The sequence below is a fragment of the Thunnus thynnus genome, chromosome 4 (genome assembly GCF_963924715.1).
Source record: "Thunnus thynnus chromosome 4, fThuThy2.1, whole genome shotgun sequence".
In the NCBI taxonomy this organism is placed as follows: Eukaryota; Metazoa; Chordata; class Actinopteri; order Scombriformes; family Scombridae; genus Thunnus; species Thunnus thynnus.
The window spans coordinates 486,440-508,567 of record NC_089520.1 but is presented as its reverse complement, the minus strand read 5'-3'; the positions used below and the strand labels follow the sequence as shown (position 1 = coordinate 508,567).

General features: G+C 39.0%; 1 protein-coding gene across 2 annotated transcripts in view; it reads left to right on the top strand.

The window, feature by feature from the left end:
- Positions 1-22,128, top strand: part of si:ch211-236d3.4 (protein FAM107B) — a 28,459-nt gene that overhangs the window by 2,782 nt on the left and 3,549 nt on the right. The window contains exons 2-4 of one of the 2 annotated variants that reach the window (XM_067586092.1): positions 7,432-7,507; positions 16,644-16,848; positions 21,559-21,718. In XM_067586092.1, the coding sequence (XP_067442193.1) occupies positions 7,432-7,507; positions 16,644-16,848; positions 21,559-21,718 (441 nt within the window). Of the gene's footprint in view, positions 1-7,431; positions 7,508-9,701; positions 9,843-16,643; positions 16,849-21,558; positions 21,719-22,128 lie in introns of those variants that run through there. The other variant, XM_067586093.1, reaches the window with a different exon arrangement.

Genomic DNA, 22,128 nt, shown 5'->3' with positions numbered 1-22,128 from the left:
TCTGGAGGAAACCAGGCAGTGCTCATCACCTGCCCAGTACCATCCCAGTACCCCAGTACCATCCCAATAACATCCCACTACCATCCCAATACCATCCCAATACCATCCCAGTACCATCCCAATACCATCCCAGTACCATCCCAGTGCCAACCCAATACCATCCCAGTACCCCAGTACCATCCCAATACCATCCGAGTACCATCCCAATACCATCCCAGTGCCATCCCGATACCATCCCGATACCATCCCAATACCATCCCAATACCATCCCAGTGCCATCCCAATACCATCCCAGTACCATCCCAATACCATCCCAGTGCCATTCCAGTACCATCCCAGTGCCATCCCAGTGCCGTCCCAATACCATCCCAATACCATCCCAGTGCCATCCCAGTACCATCCCAATACCATCCCAGTGCCATCCCAGTGCCATCCCAATACCATCCCAATACCATCCCAGTGCCATCCCAGTGCCATCCCAGTGCCATCCCAATACCATCCCAGTGCCATCCCAGTGCCATCCCAATACCATCCCAGTACCATCCCAGTGGTGAAGCCTGGTGGTGGCAGCATCATGCTGTCGGGTGTTTTTCAGCAGCAGGGACTGGGGGACTTGGGGACTGGGAGATTGGGGTTACTGGTCAGGGTTGAGGGACAGCTGAACAGAGCAAAGTACAGAGATATCCTTAATGAAAACCTGGTCCAGAGCGTTCAGGACCTCAGACTGGACCGAAGGAGAAAGACTGGGAGGAAATCCCCAAATCCAGGTGTGCAAAGCTTGTTGCGTCAAACCCAAGAAGACTCGAAGCTGCTTCAAGCAAGTACGGAGCAAAGAGTCTGAATACTAATAATTTAAATTATTTTAGCATAAGACAACATAACAAAATGTTGAAAGAGTGAAGGGTCTGAATACTTTGTGAATGTTCTGTGATACAATAACCCACACTGCGTAATGAACCCATACCGGTGGTCCAGAAGCCGTAGACAGAATATTTTATATATTGTTGAATGTCTCAGTGTTTTAAGAGTGAAGAGTCTTAAAGTGTCAAAGGTCATGACTCATATTGACCTGTTTATAGAATCAGCTGGTTTCAGTGGCATCATAAACCAGCGTAAGTATCGAACAAAAGGGGGCCGAGAGTGGACCCTTGAGGAACTCCGCAGGTGATTTTTGTTCTAATATGTAATATGTAATATAATGAGCAGACTCTTACCAACTAAACACATTTAAGTTTTTCCTGTTTTTCAAATAATTTGTACCAAATTGGTCCATCTTCTCCGTAAAATGTCCTAAAATTACCTGTTATATAAATACAAATTACTCAGAAAATTCTAGGAAATTACGATAAAATGAAAGGACCTGTAAAATAAAACATTATCGACACCTCATTTTTCCACTTTTTATTGAAATGTAAGCGGTTCAAGCCCTGTGAAAAACCTTAAATGTTACAAATGTAAAACTGCCAGAGGTAAAAAAAAAAAAAAAAAAAAGTTCAAGTTATCAAAAAATGACAAATAATGTAAATGTCAGAGCTATAAAAAGGCCTTTTCAGGGATCTTTAATGCAGCAATGGAAGTAAATGAAGCCTTGAAAGTTGACACAAACAGCTCCTGCAGGTGATGATTAAAACCTTCTATGTGTATAAAAGGCTGGAAGAGGAAGCCTGATGGTCTGGTCTACAGCTGGAGTTCATCCTGCAGCAACATAACGAACCAAAACAAACCTCCAGGCTGTCGGAACCACCGTAGAAGAAAAGAACTAGACGGTGGGCTTCAGATCATAGAAGCAGCACAGTCATGGAGCAAAGCAACCTGACAGAGCGACACATTTAACTTCTGCATCAGTGCTGGAAGAACTTTATGAACAATATTTGATTTCAGTTGTAGAAAGAATATGTGTTCAGTTATTATATCTGCAAAAGGCGAGTCAAATATTTAGATTAAATTTAGTTTTATCTCCAATTTATTTCTTCAAAACTTTAATGTCAGAGTACACTAAGACATTAAACTACATACAGTTCAATGTAATGTATCAAACATGTATGTGTGTGTATATATGAAAGTGTATTAAAGCATAAATAGGACCGACCTCTCAAATGACCTGTATGATGGTTTTCTGATGCATCTGTCAGAGGGACGACATTGTTTTTCCTTCTGATACGCACAAGAACATTACGAAAATGATTCATAGGACTATTTTCTGAAATATCAGCGTTATGGCTATGATGAGAAAAAAAAAAGGTTTGGTTCATTTTATGGACAGAAAACAACTTTGTTGTCAGGAGGAAGTTAACAGATGCAAACTGCTGCTAGAAGGTTTATATTTATTCACACTGAACATCATGCAGCATGTTCATCACACGCACTGTCAAATAAGTTCAAGTTCAAGTTTATTTGTCACTCAGCACACATGAATTCACACATGTGGTTCCAACATACATATGAGCAAAAAAGACACAATAAATATATATCTAATAAGACACATAGAGAACTCTGAGTAGTAAAATGTGACTAAATATGGATCAGCTACAGTTTAACAGTTTAAACTCATATTAGTGATGATTTTATTCTGCTTTACAGAATAAAGAACAAAAATACAGCAGGAAGTGATTAAAACTCAGGAAATGTAAATATGGAGGAGAGTCTGAAGTGAAAGTGGAGCTCCAGTCTGAGTCTGCACCAATCAGAGCGCAGATCCTGTCAGCAGGTGTTTTCTGAACAATTAGTTCATGAAGTCATGTGTGAGTAACTGAATCTGCTCTCCCAGAATAAACAGCGGCAGGGATATTTCAGGCCGCGGTTACGTAACGCTGCTCATTAAGAAGAAGAAGAAGAAGAAGAAGAACATGTGACTGTTTCTGACCTTCGTCGTTGTGAATGTTGGTCAGTCTGCTGCAGCCGGATCACACAGCGTTCAGTTTGAAAGCACAGAAACACAGAACACGTATTGAAATACATCAGGTTTGTGTTGATGTGGGTCTTCAGTGGGTTAAATCCAGCTTGGACCACAGAGGCAGATTAAGGCAATCAGAGAAAATCCCTGCAGCTAAAAATACAGACGGAAACAAGAAGCTTTGAGAGAGAAGTGCTCAGAAAAAGTCATTAATTAAACTTCAGTTTCTCAGAACTGAAGACGTAAATCTGTAAAACACTTCACAGACATACATTTTCATTCATAAACTAATCTTGCAACCAGCTTTATCCTTCTTAAACCCGACACAACTCACAACATTATTATTTACGTTATACTTATTTATACTTATTTACATTATTAACGTTATATTTTACATAAATTATCTCCATTCCTGCTTGTTTAAATAATGACTGTATATACAGTTTAGCTGGTATTCTAGATTTTCCTCATCATTATCAAATCTCATGTTGAGAGTCTTCAGTTCCTGCTTACAGCTTTAAAAACACAAAACTCACAAATATATAGTGTCTTTTTATTTAAAGGCTCAGGCTTCCTAAAACAAACAGGAAGAAATAGTACGTTTGTTGGGGACTATTTTCAGTGGATCTGTAGTGAGTATTTCTGGTAGCAGGACAGTGTGTGTGTGTGTTCATGGTGATGAAGATGTGGCTCACTGACATGTTTTTAATCATTTTTGTTTGAAGAAGCTAAATCACAGTATTTGTTTTAAGTGTAAAACACATCAGTGGCGTCAACTAGTGCCTTGATGCAGGTTAGAGGAAACATATTCTGCACATGTCCAGCTCTATATTTATATTCTGGGGCTCTACTGGAATATCTTTGCATGATTTCCAGTTAAAAACTGCTTATTGATCTTCTACTGGTCCTTTATGCAGCCCCTCAGTTCAGCCTCTGTCTGAAACAGGCCGTTTTAGCTCCTGTCTCTTTAAGCCCCGCCTCCTGATGAGTCCACTCTGTTCTGATTGGTCAGCTTCAGGAAGCTTCCTCCGGCTCCAGAGGCTACGTAAACAAACTATAGTAGCAGGATTTCACTTCTTTTTCTCCTTCTTTACTCCAAATGTCAACTTCTCAAATCCATCCGTACATGTTGGAGCTGAACAACACATGGAAACACCTTAGCAACCACCTTAGCAACCACCTTAGCAACCAAGGCTACAGAACAGACGGCTGTTTATGAGCATGTGTGACGAGTCGACGTAGAAAAAAATGTCACAAACGAAGCGTTCAGAGCTGGTTGAAGCCCTGAGTTTTGACTTGCAGGCAGAATTTCTACATACGCTCACCTAAAGTTTCTGAACTTTGACCATGTTTAACATCCGACATCAGAACAGGAAATTAATAACAGAAAATCATTAAAAGCAGAATATTACCTCTTTAATTGAAGCCTGATGTGCTTTACAGACAGAAGAAGAAGTCAGGATGATGGCTCTCATGAGCTCAGGTGACCTCATCAGGAGAAAGATTTAACTTGACTGTGACGTTGTTCTTCTTCTCTGTGCAGAATGATGGTTGCGCAGTTTGTTTTCACAGTTTCCCTCTTTGTGTTTCCTCGGACAGTGTTTCCCTGTTGAGCTGCAGGTGGAAGTATAGTAACAAAAAGAGGGACTTTGGCACTAAAAAGACTGTAACGTTAAAAGATATCTACTTGATTTGACTCATTTGGACGCTGAAGCATCATATTAGCTTCAGCTAAACTTTTAAATACATTTTTTGCACAGAAGGAGGACTGTGGATTTTGTCCTCCATCACTTCCATTGTAAGGTCATTATGAAGGGATCTTCTAATGGTCAGTATGAACAGGAGGAATGATTACAGCAAGAAACACAGCTTTAATGTTCATTTGGGCTCCTGACTGTTGGTTTAACATTGTGAACTCGTCCTTTAAATCTCACTTTAACACCTGCAGGATTTATGACGTCACAACTAGTTTGGAGCCAATCGTGGTCCAGTATGCAGCAGACACAGTGTGATGTGGAAACTTAAAGCCTCCGGTTCACAAACACTGAGAATGAACTTTACAGTGAAGGAGGAGACATCTGGTCTCCAGGAGGAAATATTCACAGAGTTTTAATGAAGGAGGTTTAGTCCAGCAGTCCTCCGACAGACAGGTGTGATGTACCTGTACGTCCAGCAGAGGTCAGACTATCATCACTGCCTCTCAACCATTACATTTATACCACTACCAGACCATTTACATGACATCTCCCAGTTCAACCAAATCATGAACTTTTATTTGATCAGAATGATGTCATTAAAAGTAAACATATTATTATATATCATTTATTCACATACAGAGATTCAGACTGAAAACATCTGAACATAAAGACAAAAAAATTCATTTCTACTTTTAGTTTTTCTTCCACAAAAAGTGTTAAATGACAAAAACAAACTGGTGACATAAAACTATAACTGAAGGGTTGATTGGCACTTATATGCATATATAATATATTATACAACTTATTTTGATATGATTCATATGTTATTAGCAAGTGTTTCCCAACATGTGGAACTTCTCCTTTAAACATGCTGAGGATGATGAAGATGAGGATGATGATGGGGGAGAAGAAGCCAATTTGGAAGAAAAGGATCATTCAGGGTCCCCCCCCCCCCCCTCCCAATACTGGGGAGGCTGTGAGACACTGAGCGCCTTGTCACCATGTTGAAGCCTGATGAGTCTCCTAGCAACCAACACAAAGTCCATTCAGTCAGAGAGGACGCCGTCCAATCAGGAGGAGGAAGAGGAGGAGGGGGGGAGGAAGAGGAGGAGGAAGGGGGAAGAGGAGGAGTAGGAAAAGGAGGAGGAGGAAGGGGGAAGAGGAGGAAGAGGAGGAAGAGGAGGAGGAGGAGGAGGAAGGGGGATCTTGAAATGAATTAGATACCAATAGTTACTGGTGTTACCGGTGTTACTGGTGTATAATGGTGTTACTGGTGTTTACTGGAGTTCTGTGGTGAATCTTCATGTTTGTTTCACATGTGAACAAACTCATGAAAAACCTGAAAACTCAAAGCAGCTTTTGGATGTTTAACAGATCTGAAGGACAAACAGGTTTCACAACAACTGAACAAAACAAGTAAACAAATAAATAAAACTAAACAACACACTGATACATCTTCTTCTTCTTCTGCAGAAGGCGTACAGCATCGACACACTGATACATCTTCTTCTTCTGCAGAAGGCGTACAGCATCGAAATACTGATACATCTTCTTCTTCTTCTACAGAAGGCGTACAGCATCGACACACTGATACGTGTTCTTCTTCTTCTTCTGCAGAAGGCGTACAGCATCGAAACACTGATACATCTTCTTCTTCTTCTGCAGAAGGCGTACAGCATCAACACACTGATACGTGTTCTTCTTCTTCTTCTGCAGAAGGCGTACAGCATCGACACACTGATACATCTTCTTCTTCTTCTGCAGAAGGCGTACAACATCAACACACTGATACATCTTCTTCTTCTGCAGAAGGCGTACAGCATCAACACACTGATACATCTTCTTCTTCTGCAGAAGGCGTACAGCATCAACACACTGATACATCTTCTTCTTCTGCAGAAGGCGTACAGCATCGACACACTGATACGTGTTCTTCTTCTTCTTCTGCAGAAGGCGTACAGCATCGAAGCACTGATACCTGTTTTTCTTCTTCTTCTGCAGAAGGCGTACAGCATCGACACACTGATACATCTTCTTCTTCTACTTCTGCAGAAGGTGTACAGCATCGACACACTGATACATCTTCTTCTTCTACTTCTGCAGAAGGTGTACAGCATCGACACACTGATACATGTTCTTCTTCTTCTTCTGCAGAAGGTGTACAGCATCGACACACTGATACATGTTCTTCTTCTTCTTCTGCAGGTGTACAGCATCGACACACTGATACATCTTCTTCTTCTACTTCTGCAGAAGGTGTACAGCATCGACACACTGATACATGTTCTTCTTCTTCTTCTGCAGAAGGTGTACAGCATCGACACACTGATACATGTTCTTCTTCTTCTGCAGAAGGTGTACAGCATCAACACACTGATACCTGTTCTTCTTCTTCTTCTGCAGAAGGCGTACAGCATCAACCCACTGATAATGTTCTTCTTCTGCAGAAGGTGTACAGCATCAACACACTGATACATGTTCTTCTTCTTCTTCTGCAGAAGGTGTACAGCATCAACACACTGATACATGTTCTTCTTCTTCTTCTGCAGAAGGCATACAGCATCAACACACTGATACATGTTCTTCTTCTTCTTCTGCAGAAGGCGTACAGCATCAACCCACTGATAATGTTCTTCTTCTGCAGAAGGCGTACAACATCAACACACTGATAATGTTCTTCTTCTGCAGAAGGTGTACAGCATCAACACACTGATACATGTTCTTCTTCTACTTCTGCAGAAGGCGTACAGCATCAACACACTGATACATGTTCTTCTTCTTCTTCTGCAGAAGGCGTACAGCATCGACACACTGATACATGTTCTTCTTCTTCTTCTGCAGAAGGCGTACAGCATCGACCGCGAGCCGCCACCCAAGCAGCAGTGTGTGAAGAATGGAAAGCATCCAAACGGCAGAGGTGAGTTTTTTGCTGGACCCTCATTGACCCCGACTGTACCTGGTAGCTCTCTACAGCTGAAATGATCACATGACTAATCAATGAGTTGATTGACAGAAAATTAATTGGCAACCGTTTTGATAACTGATTAATTGTTTAAATTGTTTTTAAGCTTCTCACATGTGAGTATTTGTTAGTTTTCCAGTTTTCCATGAAAGTAAACTCACCATCTGCAGATGTTCACTTGGGCTTCAGGGAATAATGATCAGCATTTAATACACTGATCAATATATGGATTATTAAAGAAACAACACAAACACACACAGTAACACACACACACACACAAACACACACACACACACAGTAACACACACACACACACACAAACACACACACACACACACACACACACACACACACACACACACAAACACACACACACAGTAACACACACACACACAAACACACACACACACACAAACACACACACACACACAGTAACACACACACACACACACAAACACACACACACACACACACACACACACACACACACACACACAAACACACACACACACACAGTAACACACACACACACACACACAAACACACACACACACACACACACACACACACACAAACACACACACACAGTAACACACACACACACAAACACACACACACACACACACACACACACACACAGACACACACACACAAACACACACACACACAGTAACACACACACACACACACACACACACACAAACACACACACACAGTAACACACACACACACAAACACACACACACACACACACAAACACACACACACAACGGCTTTATGTTTGTGTATTTACGTCAGTTGGGGTTCGGCGTCTTTGTTTCAAACAGTTTTTAACTGTTTTTAGCTATTTTGAACCGTTTCGAACAGTTTTTAACTGTTTTGAACAGTTTTGAACCGTTTCGAACAGTTTTTAACTATTTTGAACCGTTTCGAACAGTTTTTAACAGTTTCAAACAGTTTTTAACTGTTTTGAACTGTTTTGAACTGTTTTGAATAGTTTTTAACTATTTTGAACAGTTTTGAATAGTTTTGAACAGTTTTGAACAGTGTTGAACTATTTTGAACAGTTTTGAACAGTTTTTAACTATTTTGAACAATTTCGAACAGTTTTTAACTGTTTTTAACTATTTTGAACCGTTTCGAACAGTTTTTAACAGTTTCGAACAGTTTTTAACTGTTTTGTACAGTGTTGAACAGTTTCGAACAGTTTTTAACTGTTTTTAGCTATTTTGAACCGTTTCGAACAGTTTTTAACTGTTTTGAACAGTTTGAACCGTTTCGAACAGTTTTTAACTATTTTGAACCGTTTCGAACAGTTTTTAACAGTTTCAAACAGTTTTTAACTGTTTTGAACAGTTTTGAACCGTTTTGAACAGTTTTTAACTATTTTGAACAGTTTTGAATAGTTTTGAACAGTTTTGAATAGTGTTGAACTATTTTGAACAGTTTTTAACTATTTTGAACAGTTTCGAACAGTTTTTAACTATTTTGAATAGTTTTGAACCGTTTTGAACCGTTTTGAACAGTTTTTAACTATTTTAAACCGTTTTGAACCGTTTTGAACCGTTTCAGGCAGTTTCGAACAGTTTCGAGCAGTTTTTAACTATTTTGAACAGTTTTGAACCGTTTCGAACAGTTTTGCTTCTGCCTGAACAAACATGATGTTCGGACACTTTGGTTCTGAAATATTTCAACCATCGGATGGATCGTTCATGTTCCTCAGAAGATGAATCCTGACGCTGGTGATCTCTGACCTTCCCTCTAACCTTACCCTAACCCATGAGGTCGACTCTTTAGTTTTTTTATTGGAATATCTCAACAACTATTTGATGGATTATCATGAAATTAGTTTCACACATTCTTGTTCCCCTCCGGATGAACTGTGATAACTTTGATCCTCTAACATTCATCTAGCGCCACCATGTGGTCTGATCCTGTAAAACTAAATATCATCAGTCTGAGCTGCACTTTGTGTTAACCAGATGAACATGGTGAACATTATACCTGCTAAACATCAGCATGTTAACGCAGCTGCAGACTTTCATCATAAAGAGAAGTGAAGCTGAAGCAGTGTGGGAGAGAGAGAGGCAGTCATGTTGCTTTACAAAGAGGAGGAGGAGGAGGAGGAGGAGGAGGAGGCAGGGAGACAATCAGAGGATCATGTGACTGCTGTTTTACACTCGGCTTGGTTCAGTCTGGAGGAGAACATGCAGACTCACACAGACTGAAGCACATGAGGAGCATCAGGACATGGATCAGAGGACGAGCAGAGAGGGGATGGTGAAGTCTGGTAAGAGACTCACTCTGATCTGCTTCCTCCTCAGGATTCAGACCTGCCGGCTAAATCTGATCTGAACATGACTGAACTTCATCCTAATGAGCTAAATAACGAGAGGGAGTCTTACAGATAAATGTTCTTCACACAAACTGACACAGGTTTAGTATTTGTGTGAGATTATTTCACTTGTTTTATTGCTGCTCTGGAAACAGGATGGAGTCATCTCTGTCCGTTAGCTGATTCAAAAAAAATCTTTTAAGAAAATTGGATATTTAGGAGTAAATTACTCATTAAAATGGATGTTATTTACAGTTTTAAGGAGTTATTTCTTCATGTCAGTACTTCAAATGTTATTTTAGGATATTAAAATATTGCTGAATGACTTGTACAGCCTCTGTGATTTACAGTATATGTCATAAATAATTCACGTCTTGAGTCATGTGTTGGAGAGCAGATTGGTGCTGTTAATAAAGCAGCGTGAGGTTGGTGTGGACGAGGTGAGCGTAGGATGGAACTGACAGAGACGATGAAGTCAGTGTTGGCAGTGAAACTTGACTTGAGTGGGAGTTCTGATAAATTCTTACTGCTGTTCAGCTCATAAACTGAAAGCTTTCAGAGGTTTTGCCATCCGAATAATTAAAGATGTGTTTCGACCCTGCTGCTGTTAGAATAATTAAAGATGTGTTTCGACCCTGCTGCTGTTAGAAGTGACTCACATCTTTAAAAGATGGATGTTACCAGGAAATTACTCTCACTGTTTTAACTCAGTTTAGTCTGGTATTATCTGGTGTTTCAGCCCCAGTTTGGTCCAGTATTATCTGCTGTTTTTGTCCTGGTTTGGTCCAGTATTCTCTGGTGTTTTTGTCCCACTTTGGTCCAGTATTATCTGGTGTTTTTGTCCCAGTTTGGTCCAGTATTTGGTGTTTTTGTCCCAGTTTGGTCCAGTATTCTCTAGTGTTTTTGTCCCGGTTTGGTCCAGTATTACCTGGTGTTTTTGTCCCAGTTTGGTCCAGTATTACCTGGTGTTTTTGTCCCAGTTTGGTCCAGTATTATATGGTGTTTTTGTCCCGGTTTGGTCCAGTATTCTCTGGTGTTTTTGTCCCAGTTTGGTCCAGTATTCTCTGGTGTTTTTGTCCCAGTTTGGTCCAGTATTCTCTGGTGTTTTTGTCCCGGTTTGCTCCAGTATTATCTGGTGTTTTTGTCCCGGTTTGGTCCAGTATTACCTGGTGTTTATGTCCCAGTTTGGTCCAGTATTACCTGGTGTTTTTGTCCCGGTTTGCTCCAGTATTATCTGGTGTTTTTGTCCCGGTTTGGTCCAGTATTATCTGGTGTTTTTGTCCCGGTTTGGTCCAGTATTACCTGGTGTTTTTGTCCCGGTTTGGTCCAGTATTATCCGGTGTTTTTGTCCCGGTTTGGTCCAGTATTACCTGGTGTTTTTGTCCCAGTTTGGTCCAGTATTATCTGGTGTTTTTGTCCCAGTTTGGTCCTGGTCTGGTAGGGTCATATTATATTATATACAGATCTGTGTGTCAGTACATGCAGTATTAGTAGTGCAGTGGATCTAAGTGGACTCTGTAAAAATGAATGAACATACATCAGTTCAGCAGTGCAAGCTTCATATTTACTGTTTTGGGTGAGTTTCATGTCTCGTCTCATTGCAGCGGATCATGTTTATTATTTATTATTTTTCTGTCTCCATCCTGAACTAAGTGTGTGAATAACGTAGCAGATTCAGTTTAGTCAGTATGAACAACCTGTGAGTTACTTTTTAACATATGAATGTTAAAGGTGATAAGTTTGAAAGTTTGTTGTAAAAAAACAGGATATCTGCACAGTTTGATCCATCAGACTAGTTTATCTTCTGCAACATGTCAGTATGTGAACTCTGTGTTTATATAAGAGGAGCCGCAGACTTTAACCTGCCGTTTGAACACTTATCACATCTGTTTGCTTACATGCTGCCTGAAAAATATTGATTAACCAAAGTGAGATCCTGCATCTCATCAGGCTTTATTATCAGAAGTCATAACAAAGGTTCTTGGTTTGATCTGGTTCTGAACTTCAGTGTGTTTTTAATCATCAGGATGAATTAACAGAGAAAAGATCCTCTGACTTACTGGAACATTTCAGACCGTCTTCCTCTGCAGAAACGTCTCAGTTATCAGGCTGAAGCAGGAATACGGCTTCTAGTTGTAACAGATAACATGCACTCAAAGGGACGTCGATAAACTACAGAGAGGCTTTAGTTTGCACGTCCTGTCTCAAATCAATACGAAACCACTGAATATGTCAAAGTCCAGGCAGACTTCCTGCAGCAGAAATCACCTGCTCCACACAGATCTGATGTTCTTCAGTGACGTTTAATGCTGAATATACACTAGAGGACTTCAGACAAGACTAAAGTCTGACACCCTCTCACATCTAAAGGCAATCTGTCATAAATCACTGAGCTTTAAGACTTTGTAAAGATTTGCAAGACTTCAACTAGATTCATTTAGAGATTATTTCCCATCCTGCTCCTGGTGGTGAAATTTACAAGAAGAAAAACTGTTGAACAACGGAGCAGAAACAGAAGCTGCTCTTGTGTGTGCAGTGGTTTGTTCTGAAAAACCAGCCAATTCATTTCATTCATTCAGTTATAACTGAACAACAACAACTGTGAAGAGAAACAACAGACACAACATGCTGATTGTTCCTGTTATTAACTCATTTTTCTTTCTTACAAATAAAAATTTATTTGGGTTAACGTTTAGTAGATATCAGCAAAGACGATCACATTTCAAAAGGTGTTGTCCTGTAATTGTATTTGTACAACTGTTTATACAGCTGCCCACAGAAACCACTTCAACCAGTTACTATCTGGACACATCATTCAGCTGCTGGATGTTGGAGGATTTCTGTTTAAAAACTGCATGAAATACAGTAGAAACAGACAAACAAAGGCAGAAAGTCACAGGTTTAACTTCTCCAACTGGCCTGAAATCATGTGTGAAAAAGCAGTAAATACACAGCAGCTGACAGAGAGGAGGTCATATCATACAGAGACATATTCGCTTTCTCTGGGTGAATAAATGTTAATATGATTTATAAGAAAGGAAACTACAGGGCTGAGCTTTTAAGTTTAATAAAACCATCACATCAAGTTTCATTAGGAAAGTAGTTTAAAGGGCGACAATTTACTGCAGACTGTTAGAAACTGAATCCAATCAGCAGATAATTAGCCTGATCATCGCATCATTAGACTATAAACCATTAATCAAACCAATAACTAACAGCAGTCAGACAACCTCATCATGCTTTAGCAGTTAGCTGCTGTTTCTGTAGTGGTGACAAAACATTAAAAATGTAAATATTAGCAGTTTGAACTAAACTGAAGCTCCTGCTCTCTCCAGGAAAAGATTACACCAAACTCCCTTTAAGAAATATGACATTAACAATTCTTCACGTGTCCACAAAAACAAGAAAACTCTAGAAACACAAGACAAAAGGCGTCATATGTCGACAGTCTTCTTGCCAGTTCAGCATCAATATAATCAATAAAGATAAACTGTAACTTTCAGAACAAACTTTATATTTTACAGCCTCCGTCGGTTAGCGGCACCGTCAGTGGGAGCAGACTGCTGGTTGGAGGATCAGATACACGGCGAATTAAACATGACTCATAACGCTGTTAATTCACCGTCTGTCGTGTGTGTGACGCTATTTGAGGAGTTTTTATGGCTTTTACAGTCACTGCCCGGTTTGCTGCTTCCTGTTTGGTGCTGGACGGAGCGCTCCAATTGGTTGTTGACAATGTTCACGTCATTGAACTTATGATAATATTACACAAGTTTGATTTTATCGGAACATCAAGACAAGAAAAAGATTGACTTAAGACAGCTTGGCCTGAGTTTTAATACCATCTTACACCAAACGAGGCCGATGACGAGTCGAGTCCGGTTGAATCTGGTTTAGTTGGATTCAGGTCGACTGGAGTCAAACGTGTGTCAGTCAGTCACCAACTGCTCTGATTAAAGCGTCACACGGGTCAGAGTGCGAGGCTGTGGCTACTCCCTGTGGCTGTGGCTACTTCCTGTGGCTGTGGCTACTTCCTGAGGCTGTGGCTACTTCCTGTGGCTGTGGCTACTTCCTGAGGCTGTGGCTACTTCCTGAGGCTGTGGCTACTTCCTGTGGCTGTGGCTACTTCCTGAGGCTGTGGCTACTTCCTGAGGCTGTGGCTACTTCCTGTGGCTGTGGCTACTTCCTGTGGCTGTGGCTACTTCCTGGTGCAGGAGATTCATATCGAACTCACCAAAGAATCGTTCATTCATTTTTTTAACTGCACTCCAACTAATTTTTCACCTTTTTGTAGTTGACACAAATACAGTCCCTGTCTCATTGTTTTACAGATATCAGTAAACTGATCTTCCCTGTTTTCATTTGTTTTTATTATTATCATTATTATTATTATTATGTGTGTTACTTTTTCTAAATGTTGGCAGATGAGTCTGCTTCATTGTGTCTGTTTTTATCACACTGCTTCAGTTTCTCATGTGGGACAATAAAGACTGAACTGCAGTAAGTGGTCTGAGTGTAAATCCCTGCAGGATCCAACATCTGCTGGAGATCCAGACACCAGGAGATGGAGGCTGATAATTCATGTGTTCAGCTGTCCCCGTGTCTCTGACTGAGATGGCCAAACATCAGAGCTCATTTCATTTTTCTGAAATATGAAGCTGGATGGTGGATGTGTTCTCTGGTTGCACTTGAGAAAGAGGTCATTGTGTGAACCGGCCGGTATGAAACTGGATCTCTGTCTCCCAGAATATCTGAGGAGGACTCGGATCAGATGCCCGATAATCTGTTCTTTCTTCTCTCAGACAAACAGGGACGATGGACAGAAACTGGAGAGAGCAAACTGGTCTGAAGATCATCGAGACTGTAAAATCTGTCCACATGGACTGTGAGATGTAAATTCAGCATCAAACACAATGGATTCAGTCAAATATTTAGATCAATACAAACATTCAGTGTTGCAAAGTAACTAAATACATTTACAACTTTGAGGTACTTGTACATTTTATGCTGTTTTATACTTTTACTTTCACAGCTGTAGCAACAAGTTACTTTACAGATTTTATATGCAAAGTTACTTTTTTAAGAAAACAGTCTTATAATGTTCTGAGTGTTTGTCTGTGCATATGTATCATGTTACATGTGTAGGAAGATATGGCTTATATATAATCTGTGGATGTACCTGTATGTGTCCTTGTTTTATCTCTTTAATATTTGATTATTATATTGGTTGATGTTTTTAGCGCTGCTCTGTCGCAGTATTTATTTTATTGTCTTTATTCATTTGTCCTGTTTTTATTTCCATGTGAATCACTTTAAAAATCTGTCTGATGCATTGTGTTAATAATCCAATGATTTTTAGTTATAGTTTTATAGTTTTACACTTACAGAGGCCACGTTTCTGCAGAGGTACTTTTACTTTTGATACTCTAAGTACCAAATGCAACACCGTATTTTCATACTGCAGTATATCTACTTTTACTTAAGTATGTGATCTGCGTCCGTCCTCCACAGCTGAACAATCAACCATTTATAAAAAGTACAAAATTGATCATGTGTGAGTTTCAAAGACGACAAATAACAAAACATTGAAATGACAAATTAAAATGTTTGAAACTGTATAAACTCACCAGTAAACTTTGTAATGGAAACGTTTCATCAAACATGTGATTAAATAAATTAGACTTTTTATACGATATCCGCAGATGATTCTCACTTCAAATTGTTACTATATGCTTCTTAAATCTGTGCATCGTTTCCATTTACATATATAATTATATAAATGTTGTAAAAAGTGTATCTTCAGCCGGCACCTTTTCAATCTGTAGAAAAACTTTTCTGCTCAGTTGTTTTGTTTCCTGCTGTTCTAATTCTTTGGGAATAATTGTTTGTTTGTTTCTTTGTTTGTTTTCTTCTATCCCAGATTGTTTGTGTGATTATTTACAGATTGAATGAACAGTAATGTACATATATACTGTTTACATGTATAATGTTATATGTACATGTTTCAGTATATCGAAGCAGATATCACTCCCTCCAGGATTTCACAGGTGTTTTGTGATTATTGCAGCCAAAAGTTTTTGATTTTGCAGCGGCTTTTCATGTCTCTTTTTGCAGCAAAATTGCAGGAAAAGGAAAATGTGATTTTTTTAATAGTCATATATAATCTCTTCCTGCACGCTGTGATGACGTCAGTTACCATCACATCAAATGCTACAAATGGTCCAAATCACAAGTGTCTGTTGATTTGGACATTTCATGCAGAAAAGTTGCGGTAATTTAGTGAAACTGAAGCTCTCGTAGATACTGCAGAGATTTCTTGGATTTGCGTTAATTATTGTGATCGTAAAATCGCAGTTTCCTGGAGGGAGCGCTATATGATGAATGATGGATAAATATAATCATGAGAAGGTGAAGGAGAAGCTGGTGACTGATGTGAAGAATGTTGTGACTCTTTAGTCAAACTTATATAAGATGTTTTTATTTTTACTGACTCAGATCAGTTGTTGTTGAGATGTCTCACTCTGGACCAAAGTGTTGAACAGACTAACAGACAGACTAATGGACTGTTCTGGATTTACTCTGGATCACTTTCTGTGCATGGAGAGGGTTTCACCAACACCTGAACTGAATCTGACAGCCGGTTCAAGCGTGTAAATCTTCAGTAGATCAGATGATAGTTTCTTTGTTTGTGTTCTTTGTCTTCTTGTGATTTTTACTTTGTATAATACCCTGTCCTCTCTGTCCTCATGTCTCCAGCTTCAGCATATGCAGGCCTGCAGCAGCATCTGTCTGATGATGTCCACAGGAAGCCGTCTCCAGTGTCCAGCTACGTCCCCCAGCCCGACTACCTGGACAGAGACGAGGACGATGACCTCATTAAACCCAAAAAACTGGTCAATCCTGTCAAATCTTCAAAAAGCCACCAAGAGCTTCACCGAGAGCTGCTGAGCAGCTACAAACGGTAACAGGGAGTGTGAGAGTATGAGTGTGGCTGTGAGGAAGTTTGAGCTTTACTTCATGAGTAAACAGTGATGCCCTGATATTTTATAAAGTAAAGATAGTCTTTGGAAAAATGTTCTCATTTTATAAAAAAGTCCCCGCTTTGTAAAAACATCTGCACTTTGTAAAAACGTCCCCACTTTGTAAAACAGTCTCCACTTTGTAAAAACATCCCCACTTTGTAAAACAGTCCCCACTTTGTAAAACAGTCCCCACTTTGTAAAAAAAGTTCCCACTTTTTAAAAACGTCCCCACTTTGTAAAAATGTCCCCACTTTGTAAAAACGTCCCCACTTTGTAAAACAGTCCTCATTTTATAAAAAAGTCTCCACTTTTTAAAAACGTTCCCATTTGTAAAAACATCCCCACTTTGTAAAAAAGTCTCCACTTTTTAAAAACGTTCCCATTTGTAAAAACATCCCCACTTTGTAAAAAAGTTCCCACTTTATAAAAATGTCTGACTTTGTAGAAATGTTCTCACCTTGTAAAAAAAAAAGTCCCCACTTTGTAAAACAGTCCTCATTTTATAAAAAAAGTCCCCACTTTGTAAAAAAGTTTCCACCTTTTAAAAACGTCCTCACTTTGTAAAACAGTCCCCACTTTGCAAAAACAGTCCCCACTTTGCAAAAACAGTCCCCACTTTGTTAAACAGTCCCCACTTTGTAAAAAAGTTCCCACTTTTTAAAAATGTTCCCACTTTGTAAAAACTTCCCCACTTTGTAAAAAAGTTCCCACTTTGTAAAACAGTCCCCACTTTGTAAAACAGCCCCTACTTTGTAAAAACGTCCCCACTTTGTAAAAACATCCCCACTTTGTAAAAAAAGTCCCCACTTTGTAAAAACAGTCCCCACTTTGTAAAAATGCCCCCACTTTGTAAAAACATCCCAACTTTGTAAAACAGTCCCCACTTTGTAAAACAATTCCCACTTTGTAAAACAGTCCCCACTTTGTAAAAAAGTCCCCACTTTGTAAAAAAGTCCCCACTTTGTAAAAATGCCCCCACTTTGTAAAAACATCCCCACTTTGTAAAACAGTCCCCACTTTGTAAAAAAGTCCCCACTTTGTAAAAAAGTCCCCACTTTGTAAAAATGCCCCCACTTTGTAAAAACGTCCCCACTTTGTAAAACAGTCCCCACTTTGTAAAAAAGTCCCCACTTTGTAAAAACGTCCCCGCTTTGTAAAACAGTCCCCACTTTGTAAAAAAGTTCCCACTTTTTAAAAACGTCCCCACTTTGTAAAAAAGTTCCCACTTTTTAAAAATGTCCCCACTTTGTAAAAATGTCCCCACTTTGTAAAAACATCCCCACTTTGTAAAAAAGTTCCCGCTTTGTAAAAATGTCCCCACTTTGTAAAACAGTCCCCACTTTGTAAAAAAGTTCCCACTTTTTAAAAACATTCCCGCTTTGTAAAAACATCCCCACTTTGTAAAACAGTCCCCACTTTGTAAAAAAGTTCCCACTTTTTAAAAACATCCCCACTTTGTAAAACAGTCCCCACTTTGTAAAACAGTCCCCACTTTGTAAAAAAGTTCCCACTTTTTAAAAACATCCCCACTTTGTAAAAATGTCCCCACTTTGTAAAAAAGTCCCCACTTTGTAAAAACATCCCCACTTTGTAAAAACATCCCCACTTTGTAAAAACGTCCCCACTTTGTAAAAAAGTCCCCACTTTATAAAAACATCCCCACTTTGTAAAAACATCCCCACTTTGTAAAAACATCCCCACTTTGTAAAAATGTCCCCACTTTGTAAAAAAGTCCCCACTTTGTAAAACAGTCCCCACTTTGTAAAAACGTCCCCACTTTGTAAAAATGTCCCCACTTTTTAAAACAGTCCCCACTTTGTAAAAACGTCCCCACTTTGTAAAAATGTCCCCACTTTGTAAAACAGTCCCCACTTTGTAAAAAAAGTCCCCACTTTGTAAAAATGTCCCCACTTTGTAAAGAAGACATTTTGGAAAGTGAGACAGTTTTGGATAAACTCTCGCTGCCTCTGCATTATGTGTTGATGCAGCGTCTGATGGGAATATGTTGTCATCACGTGCTGACCAATCAGACAGCAGTATTTTCTGTCCTTCTGGTTTTTAATTCTGCTGTCCTCTCTGCGTCCGTTTCTTCTGTGTCGACCATCGAGTTCAGATTGTGTGAAGTTTGTGAAGAAGAGAGCGGACGCTGCTAGGCAACAGGTCTGCACCGCTGAGGATGCTGGGAAAGTTTTCACATCGCCTCTCTCTCTCTTTCTCACCGAGGACAAAGCGAGGTCGACTTTTTCTCTTCAGTTTTAGGAGGAAAACTGGAGGACGGCCAGAGAGACACGAATAAAACAGTGTCAGAGACAGAAACGCCTTCAGATAAAAGAGGCTGTTCAGCAGAAAGTTGTGAAAGAAGCTGAAACAGATTCGATTTGTCACATTCAGCTATTTTCTCTTCAGTTTGAACAAACAGCAGTAAACAGTCTGACGTTTGTTTGACCTGAGAATTATAATGAATTTACCATTTAAACATACTGATAACAACTAAACCTTTTATATTACAGGCCATTTTTGCTATGATCATTTTCTGGAAGTTTTATATAATTTGTTGTCAATTTTCACGACATTTTGCAAAGATTTTGGTACAAATTGTAAGGAAAATAGAATCTATCAACAATTAAGGTAGCACATTATTTTATGGATACCTTACTTTCCTATTAATGAAGTTTCCTGAAAGTGGCTTCTGTTCAGTCTGATGATGTTCGTTTGAAAGCTTTGATCATAAAGGAGAAATGTGCTCATTACAAAGTTTTTAAGAGACAATCAAATATGCTAATATGGAGTCTGAAACACAAAACTACCCACTGAAAACTGAGTATTTTGTGTCAAGAGTCCAATTTATTAAAGTCTGTGTAAACTGAAAACCTAAATATTTCTATCAAACTGCACCAGACGAGTGTTCTGTAAAATGTCCTAGAAATGAACCATCAGATTCCAGGAAATCACAGAAAAAACAAGAATTTGGTATAAAATGAAGGAACCTGTAAATTAAAACATTACCAAATGAAATATAGAACTAAAATACACTTAATACTAAATATATTTTCTGTTTTTGTTCCACATTATATTCATGTCTGCTGTTTTGTTTTGATTCTTTACATCAGATTTTAAAATTCAAAATTAAATACAGACCTGTTTGACTTCATCATATTTTAAATGAAACTGCCTGCAGTGGTTTTAAGTTTTAAGAAATATACACAATAGTTCATCACAATTATACAACTATAATTAGTGTGGTTTATTTTATTAGTAGTGCAGAAGACGCACAATAATTAATTAAAATAAATATACACATATGCAGCACATACAATACAAACATATTATACAAATACTTAATATGTTGCAGGAAGACTGACAGGACAGAATCGCTTCATCTGGACTCATTTAAATAAAATTTAGATGTTTTAATTGAGTCAAATGAACTGCTGCTGTATAACAACAACAACAACAACAACAATAATAATAATAATAAACTTTATCTATACTGCACTTTTCAAAACAAGGTTACAAAGTGCTTTACATGGTTAAGACATTTCAGTTCTACAGTTTACAGGAAAATCATATATTAAAATAAAATAAAATACTCTTAGTATAAGATTATAAATAATTAAAAAGAATAAAAAATAAAAACAAAATCAATAAAACAACAGTAGTGATCAAACAGATAAGACATGTTGGAAACAGTGTGTTAAATAAAGACCTCATAAAAATAAATATATTTTTAAAAATTTTGAGATGTCAGTGATTCTGGAAATGAATTATACAATAACTGCGACCACTAAAAACATCTTCTTCTTCTTCTTCTTCTTCTTCTCTGTGCAGTTTGTTCTCAGAGTTTCGCCTTAAATCTCAGTTTAACACCTGGACGTACCTGCAGGATTTATGACATCACAACTAGTTTGGAGCCAATCGTGGTCCAGTATGCAGCTGACACACGTGTGTGTGACGTGGAAACTTGAAGCCTGCGGAGTAAAAACGCTGAGATGAACTTTACAGAAAAGGAGGAAACATCTGGTCTCCAGCAGGAAAACTTTAGAAACCAACAATATTTACACATTCACAGATTCTGGATTTTTACATGAAGGAGGAGATGATAGTTTACTGAAATAATAAAATATATTGATAGATTACTTTATTGATCCAAAAGGATCAGAAGCAGCCACTTGTCATAAATCTGAGTACAAACACAGTGAAGTAGGTAAAAAAAACAAATACAATTAAATGATAAGATATATACAATAACTAAAAAGACTCAAATATACAAATATATGAAAAATAAATAAAGTAAAAAAAATAGATATTACAGATACAACTATAATATATTTTTTGCTGAGTTAAAAATCAGATACATTATCATTGAAAGCAGATTATTTTAATGTTTAATGTTTGTACCAGAGTTAGCTTACGGCTAACATCTGCAGTCCTTCAACAGGTCACAGTTAAAACATAAAGCAGCACAATAACAAACAGTACATGTGTCCTACTGTAAAACATTTCTGTTAAAGACAAACAGCTGACAGTGATGTGGTGATAACGGACCGCCCCCTGCTGGAGGAAACACAGACTACAACACAACTTCAACCAATAACACATTGCCCTTTCTCTGCATGTGTGCTGCATGTTGTGTGTGTGTGTGTGTTCAGGGCTGGCGTCAGCGTGGAGACGAAGCCGGAGCTGCAGAGAGTTCTGGAGTCCAGGAAGAGAGATCAGCTGATCAAACAGAGGAAGAAGGAGGACGAAGCTCGCAGGAAGATTTCACCGCTAGAGGCTGAACTGAGGAAGAGACACCAGAAGCTGGAGGAGGTAACACACATACACACACACACACACACACACACACACACACACACACACACACACACACACACACAGACACACACACACACACACACAGAGACACACACACACACACACACACACACATACACACACAAACACACACACATACACACACACAGACACACACACAGAGAGACACACACACACACACACACACACACACAGAGACACACACACACACACACACATACACACACAAACACACACACATACACACACACAGACACACACACAGACACTCACACACACACTTACATTCATTTCCTGGAGACTTACTCTAACCTTAATATAAACCTAAACTAACCTTAACTTTAATCCAAGTTTACGTTAAGGGGACTTGCTTTCTGTCCCCAAAAGATTTATGTCCCCACAAC